Source organism: Schistosoma mansoni, chromosome W (assembly GCF_000237925.1).
Source record: "Schistosoma mansoni strain Puerto Rico chromosome W, complete genome".
NCBI lineage: Eukaryota > Metazoa > Platyhelminthes > Trematoda > Strigeidida > Schistosomatidae > Schistosoma > Schistosoma mansoni.
Window position 1 is genome coordinate 44,521,631 of NC_031502.1, and position 8,799 is coordinate 44,530,429.

The 8,799-nt window shown below is 32.4% G+C and overlaps 1 protein-coding gene across 1 annotated transcript in view; it reads right to left on the reverse strand.

Moving 5' to 3' along the window:
• Smp_099090 (putative alpha(1,3)fucosyltransferase) overlaps window positions 1–8,406 on the reverse strand; it is a gene marked incomplete at both ends in the record, with an annotated part of 26,075 nt that extends 17,669 nt beyond the window's left edge. The window contains 2 exons of the mRNA XM_018789836.1: window positions 6,416–6,574; window positions 8,315–8,406. Of these exons, the coding sequence (XP_018655239.1) occupies window positions 6,416–6,574; window positions 8,315–8,406 (251 nt within the window). The remainder of the gene's footprint in view (window positions 1–6,415; window positions 6,575–8,314) is intronic.
• Window positions 8,407–8,799: the final 393 nt, after the last annotated feature.

Sequence of the window (8,799 nt, forward strand, 5' to 3'; positions counted from 1 at the left end):
CGAGACGTGCCAACGGGTACAGGTGAAATGGGCAGAGCGTAAGAAAGTTCGAACGGAACAAGGTGGATAGCGAAACAAGAAGTGAGTCTGATACAGTTAAACAAATACAGTAAAACAATCACTGGTACAATTGGTTACAATAATAATAATTGTTTCTATTGTTCCAATCGAGTTCTTATCGAGACTGGCCGGTCACTACACATTTACCAAACCTGTTTTCACTTCTGTAACCTGCTTTGCAATTCTTCGTTGAATTACTTTTCATATTTCCACGAGAATGAGAACCATTATTAGACAAACGCCAGCTTCAGCTACCCTGAAATTGTGGTTCATCATGACGGCTAAGCAAAATATTAAAAAAATTTCACTGACTGAAAATCAAGTTCATTGACTGCCTAATAATAATACATGATATTTTAATTTCTTGAACTAACTTTTTGAGTTTCTGAATTAATTCTCATTCTAACATCGGAATATTATTCCCAGAGATCAATCGATCATGAAGTTGAGTTTCGAATTGTTCTCCGAAATTACACTTCGCAGCCTGTTTCCGTAATTCAAGTATAAAGTCCTTAACTTTCTGATCATTTTGTTGTATCATTTTATGAAACTCCAATCTCTCTTTGTATTCAAAGCTAACACATTGTACATTTTATTTAGAGAAGTTCAGTAAACAGTTCAATATCTAGTAAATAATCTTCTAAGACGGCCTTAATTTCAGCTTAAGGGATTATTTGGGTAGTGTTCAGAGATATTCTATTGACCCTACATATTAATGGAACCAGAGGAAGTGTTTGGTGTATAATAACCAAAATATTCCGGAAAATTCAAATTTACAAACTTAAGTGTTCTACATGTTTTTGGAGAGATATTATATCGGCAAAGTGAAGGATAAGTTATCTGAAAGTCATATCGATACCTAGTTTGTGATAGAAAAGTCATTATTCCATTGTTATTACTATTAATATTGTTATTTTTTCTTTTGATTATCTATTGTATTAAGGATTCAGTTATTCAAATTATACACACACCTTATCTTCCCATTAAAAATCTATCATTTCCTATTTATCACCAGTCACAACTATTCAAATGATACTTCATTGTTTATACTTAAGTTTTTACACTACTTGTCCATGTTTTTAATGAATGATCAATTGGTTTTAAAACTTTCATATTTAAGATATTTAGGTAATGTATATTTGGTAACGCAGAAGGAGTTGAATTAAAGTAAATATCTACTTCTTCAATAAGACAATTGATGTGTTCTGTCTAACTCAAGAGCTCATTAAGTTTATAAATTTACTTTAAAAATATTGATCGGATTGCGATTGACAATTGTATATAATTATTAATACAAGAACTATTGAAATTGTAATCATCTTGAGAATTTGTGAAACTGTAGAGGTTAATTCCTCAATATATCTGACTCTAATAATTAGTGTCTTATTAACTGAGTATTTGATGCAGATTAAATCTGGTAGTTTTACGAATACACTCGTGATTATTCAACAGCTTGAACATCAGTTTTGGAGACAGTTTATTGTCAATGATTAAAAGGAATCCCAAAGCATGCAGAGAGCATACACACAGGGAAATGAGAGTGTGTGTGAGTGTTAACAATCAATATATGGTTTATAAGTTTTAATTGATTGTGGATAAATTATTAATTGTCTTTGATTACAACCAATGAAACAAAAGATTAAAGATTGATGTGCAGACATGCACTCAATCAAACTCACACATAAATTTACATAATGGATTAAATATCTAAATTATAGCAAGTACAACAGTTGAATTGGCTCACTACAAAACAGCAGGTATGTTTAATTTACTAAATGGAGTTTGTTTTTCACAACAATTATTTCTCTCTTCATTTTGAACAATAATATTCATTTTTATCAAATAGAACCCAAATTTAGATTGAATATATTTCATACATCCAAATAAACGGTGAAGTAACAACGAAACTTCCTTTCGAAAGAAGCAATTTCAGATAACATCATAACTATTTAGAAGTGAATTTTTTTGTTTGGAAATTATAATGAACGAGAAGAACGTCCGTGATTGTGAGTATTAGTTTTGGATATTAGAAATTATGTTACTGGAATTCCGATCAACGTCAATAACCATCAAGTTTCAGTGAATGTAATGGGAACGGGAATATCAAAGTGTGATTCTTATCATCCTACCAATACTGAGAAACCAGCAAACTTCATTATTATTTAACACTAGATGCATTATGAAAGCACAGGAAGATAATTACCAGATGATTCTCTTAATTAACTCATTAAGTTTTGTGAAATATGTAAAAGCGGTTAGTACTAAAGTGACTAAATGATCATCATCAAAATTAGTGTTCAAACAAAATGTTCATTCTGTCCACACGTATTCATATACTTATGTTAGGTTTATGAAATGCAAAACCGGCTAATATCTAAACTGTTTTAAAAATTCAAGTTAAAAGGAATGGAGAAAATGACGAACAGTTTTTATCATAATTTATTTTCTACCAGCAACATAGATGAAGCTGTTCATTTACGAAATTGGATAATTTTCCGTAGTTTAATTCACCAGCTGTTCTTAGCTAGACAAAAGATTAGAAAATAAGAAGCCCTGAGTAGTTGGTCGGTTATAGTATAACTCTCCTCATAAGTGTTAACCTAAGATTTCACAGGATATCAAACCTAGGACCTTCGGTCATACTCACGTGTGTCTAACTTGTAGACCACTTGTAAATTAGAACTGTTTGGCAGACGTTAAACCACTTGCATCTTTGTTTAGTATTTTCATTTTGATAATCTTTCTTTAACTTCGGTTGAAAATTTACTTCTTGTTAACAGATCCAGTTTTGTGTCAATTACAAGGGATGGAATAAAGCATTTAGTCAATTCCATTTCCTCATGAAGCGTACTAGGCATTTAGTTGTACGGGTAGTTCAACTTGCAGTCATAATATTCATAAGTTATGAACTGACACGATTACTATTTCAATACAAATGGGATGAAAAATTCGGCATATCACGAAATAATGGTGATTTCTTCTACAATATATTACTACATGAAAGTTATTCAAGTTTGACGGGTAATTTAAATCAAACCTATTATGTTTCGTCACAAATGGAGAAGTATGAAAACAAAATTACACTCGGATTTACCGAGAAAGATCTTGAAGAATTATATAAAGTGAAATCTGCTCCAGCTGCCGTGAGTTTCTTTGAATGACTCTTCTAATCATAATGATTACATCACTTGTATGATCTCAATTCTTCAATATAAACTAAGAAAAGATAATGGTATGAACTGTGTGTTTTAATCTAATCAAATTGTATTAATGACGATCTCCTTATTTCAGACTTTTATTTTACCTAATTACGATACTGGAAACACTCAAGTTGTACTAATGTTCTGGTTGTTTGGTCAGCGTCATTACGAAAAAGAAATTTCCGTGTCTGTCTCATCAATTAGAGTTGGACACAACTTCAATTAAACTAAAACTATGTTGGCAGTAAATAATATAAGGTCAGGTAGTATTAAACTGAGTTGACATCCCAGCTTCAATCGTTGAAGCAACGTCACATATTGTTGGGATGTTAAAACCATTTAATATTCTTGTGTGCATTAAAGTCATTAGATTTCAGAAAGCTTACACGTTTTCATAATTCATATTAAAATGGGTATCGATACAAAGAATCTTTGTATTATTGAAAGTGCTATCTAAAGGTCTCTTCCACAAAAATAATCAAATGAACAGCGGTATTCAGCAGTCTTTTACCACAAGAAAATATGAATGTAGAATATTCTTTGTAATAACTGGTCATCAAACTCTACACCTATGCAACCGCTTTATTATTCAGAAGATGTAGCCAATTTTAAGACAAATGGATTTTCAGTAATCACGTTTGTGAACTTAGAATTGATTGCAGATGCCGAAATGACTAATATGCAGTGCTGCCTTAAGTTAAGTTTTGAATGGAATAAAATTGTGAGAATAATTTAAGTATTAAATACAGTTAACGAAAGATGAGGAAATAATCACAGGATTATGTTGAGACAACTGTCCTTAATACCTTTAGAGACACTATGCCTATATTTCTGTACAAAATTAATAATAATAATATCCATTTATTCATCGCATGTAATATGTTATTCACATATATGTTATTCATATATCTCAATTGTTGAGTGAATTTCTCTAGAGGTAAAGTCTATGAGCTGTCTATTGCCGTCAGATTCGTCATGAACTCAGACCTCCTAGTCCTATCTAAATGAAGATGATTACCAGTACTTACTACAGATATTTTAAAGTTTGCTGTAAATATTATGACCAAACTTCTATCATTCTGTATAGCCTTCGCTTATTAAATTGAAGTATGTCTTTCATTAATTGTTTTTTTGCAGAGAAAAATAATTCTTAACTATGGAGACCTTTATATCAATATTATTCGAAACTTCTCATTTTGTTTCGCTTGTGATTGTGAACTGATTTTCGATAGATCAAGATGGCTTGAAGCCGATGTTATAATCTTGACAGATCACTTGTATCCTAAAGGTCCAAGACCACCAAATCAGTTATGGTTCATTTTTGTACATGAAGCTCCTCTATCAATCAGAATCGCGGATGGATTGGAAAACAAGGTGAGTTAAATACTTTCGACCTACTTCAGATGCTGGGAAATGTGAAAGCATTCATCAAAACGTCTTTTAGTTTAATCAGTTGCATGTGAACGACCTTAAAACCAGCATTGACTCATATTAAGTAAAATTTATCAACAAGTTCATCAAAAGTAGAATATCAGACCAAACATCGAAATTTAGTTTTTGGCATAAGGTAGTATTTTCAACATCTGTTATTTATTGTTTGTAACTCAAACGATATTGAGTCATTAGTTTTGGACAATAGGACACTATTAAGTAGTCTCCAGTTATGTTCACTGGAAATGTTAATGGGACAGTTTTGTGATCAGCATTTCCTTCACCATACCTTAGTTGTTTTGATCACTTCCAACATTAGCAATTGCCTCTACTGATATAGCGTAAAAACTGAAATATTGTTAGCTTTCCGTTGATTATCCTGTGTTTTGGAGGTCACATGAGATGAAGTTTGATTCTTGTTCGAATACTGTGAACAATCTACCACCTTGCATATGCGGTTATTACAAGCAAGATGATAGTTCGTTAAGTACAGAAAATAATGAGTTTCTACTTGTTTATTCACTGACCAAAATGAAACAATTCAACCTCATTCTGTTTATGCAGGAAATCATATCATTATAAAATTCAAAGTGAAAGTTCATTCCAGATGAGCAACTAGATATTCTGTATTTATAATCCTGGAGTTACGTAAACGTCCTGTAACTAGACAGTTTGTCAAACATCCGAGACTGTCATTCATTTGAAAGTTTGGGTTAGTTAAACAAACCACTCAATAAGATTGTGGAAGTAAGGACGTTTGGTAACAGTGAGGACTCGAGATAAATAACACTTGATCTATAAACATGTTCAAGAGTTTAGTCATATACTGGAAACCAAAACAGAACAATATTTTCAGACTGAAGCTATGTTTGGAAACTAAAGAAGCATAAACAACTCTGAGATTAACTTGGACCAATACTTCACTGTGATGTGTCACATATTTATCAACACCCGATGGGTTCATTATTACTTTACACATATACCACTGTTAAGCATGTAAATTTAAAAGTGTGTAATTTGTAAAGGGTGATATTTGAATTCAACTCAATTTTTAGGCGCATTATCTCACATTTACCTAGGTGTGCAAACTTTAACTGAATGTCTTTCGGTAAAACAGTATTACGTCGAGAAAAATGTCAATAATATTACGGAATCTACAGTCATCGACATGAATATCCATCTCCTGAGATATTGCAGTAACAAACATATATGGATTTTACTTTATTTAGAAGTAGACCTTGATGAAATCGTATAATTTGCAACTGTGAGGTACTGTCTATGAAAGTATTGAACTGACAGTGGTAGGGTTTGGAAGTATTTTCTTCGCAGATTGACGACTGCTTCTTAATAGCGAAGTGTATAATTGATTGAGTCTATCCTGATTATTTGCAATGTATTTTCGCTAATTAGAAATCATCTGCTGACACAAACGACTCGACGCAAGAAAAAGGGCATTCATGAAACATGCACTCATATTGTTCGATTAAATGACCCAGTTTGACGTGGCTTAATCCGTTTTCAAAGGGTACCAGAAACAATTACCTACTCGAAAACATCAACTCTCGAATCGGTAGTTACCAGTACATGACTAGACCGTGGAGATATTTCTCATATTGACATTTTAAAATCATTCTTCAAATGTCTAAATGTTTAACATATTTTGGTGTTTTTCACTCAGATCAACTACACAATCACTTATCGAATGGATTCAACAATTTATCTACCGTATCACAATTATGTTCCATCTGTTGCTAGTCATGGTCCAGATACAAAATACAAACTTCCTTCTCGTAACTATGCCACTGGTAAATCTAAAATGGTAGCATGGTTTGTAAGCAACTGTCAACCTAAAAGTCCAAGAATGATTTATGTCAGAGAATTGTCTCGTTATATTCAAGTGAGAACCCAGATTATATAGTTATCGATCTCATTTCTTTTGTTTGTTTAGAATCGTCGCGATACGTGACGAGTTCCAATGACAACACGAGTTTTAGTGTTGTATTTTAGGTGAACACTTTTATCAGATCAAAGCTCGATTTAAAGAGTGGACGGAGTATAAATTTGCCTCGTTGATTAAATTAATGTAGAGATTTTCGTTAGTTTGTTTAGTCCAAGAATAATATGGTCATGCAGACATACAGCATGTCACATGTTTACGAAAATGGTTTGAGTAAAAGCTAATCGAATAGTGAGAAAACGGGGTTAATCTCGTTGTTCTACTGAAATCTATAAAACAATCCATTGTTTTGACAGTTAGTAATTCATTCATCAAAATATTTATTAGTATGGTATGTAAGACATTTAATACTCAAACGAGAGTTGAGCCTTAAAATGGTTCAGACAAGAACAAGACCAAGTGAGTACGAGTCTGCTGCAATTTATCAAATGCTACACCACAAATAATAACTGTCACTAAGTGACTTTCATGATCATTTTTACTTGCCATGTGGACTGTTATTGAGCCAATGTGTGTAGAAATTAAGGGAATTTACACACTTTAGTGATTGTTCTCAATAGATATTAGGAACGTACTATAATATCGACAAAGTATGAAGCTAGGATTTTGGCTTCGTAATTAAATTCAAATTTTCTGTCGTCTGACTTGTTAACAAATCTGAAAACCGGTATTTATGGCAACGGTGACCAACATATCGGTCGCATAGTAAGTACTCCCTTTCCAGTTTGATCATTCACTGAATGAAGACTTACAACCACTGTGTAACTGTTCCTGCATTCCTTTTGTGTGACTGTATATTCTACCGATGAATTGGATATGTGTTGCGTGACACAAATCAACGGAAATAAAGTATGATATGTTTTGAAAGACTTGAATTTCTTGATGAGGAAAATAATACGGTCAAATGGTGTGGATCGGTCTAAGCAAATATGAGTATAGCATCAGGATATATAATTAGTTCAACTCTCTTCCTACTTGAATGTATTTATTCCTATCAAAAACATGTATCTGTGATGTGATACAGTGGTCGCATAAGTTCACAAATATCACAGTTTTCTTGAAATTTCTCTCAGCAAAATAAATGACTAATGTTCTGACTTTATGCTAGAGAGAAAGGAATATGACTGCGATAGTCAAACTTCAGTCTATATTGGTATTATGAGCATTCCTGCAAGTGTAATAATTCATGTAGATGTAGGATAGTACTTTTTATGAGTATGAATGTAATCTCACGGATTTTCGGTCATTGCTCAAGATGCACATGTGTTCTGTCCTATTGAAAGTTATAGGCATTGCAGTTTTAAATTTCGACTATATGCTTCGTAACATTAGAAGCAAGACGACTCATGAATGCAAAAACTTCCAGATTCATAAATACCTAATGAACCCTCTGCTTTCAGCATCTCACACGTTTCCCCAACTTCTTTACAATTTAAAACATCAAGTTCACTTTGAAAAGTTTCTAATTTTCTATGAGAAATCAGTATATATATGTATACACATTAATAATCAAGTCAATCTCTTCAACCTGATTTTGTGTAACAATGTTCGTTGTTGTTGTCACCAACTAGTTTCCATGATATAGTCTGACATCCGGTTGCAAACTATTTCTGTTTATCACTTATTTTTTAAATACCAGGTTTCCTTCAATGCTAGAGAAATAAACTGCTTATTCTTCGATTTATTCCATAGATTGATATTTATGGTACTTGCGGTACTCTGATATGCCCTAGAGAAGTCGAAGATCAATGTTTTTCGCTACTTGGAAAACATTATAAATTCTACTTGAGTTTTGAAAATAGTTTATGCGCTGATTATATTACGGAAAAGCTCTTCAGAAATGCATTTGGGTAGGTAAACAATCGAATTTCAATAATATTGTTAGATGTTTCCTACATTTTGAAAATCTTTCAGTTGATAGATTGAGTGTATTACCTCTATATGTTTGATGTGGCATTTGATGAACATAGTATATCGTTTGTTATTTTGCTACTAACTCTCGATGAACAAAATTACTTTATCGCTGTACTAAATCTTCATGGAGTCAAATAAACCGGATGAATATATTTTAGAGTGTGTGAAATTGATTTGGTAGATACGTGCAGTACTGTATTTGTTCGATGACAACAGTATTCCAAAATTGATGAAGTT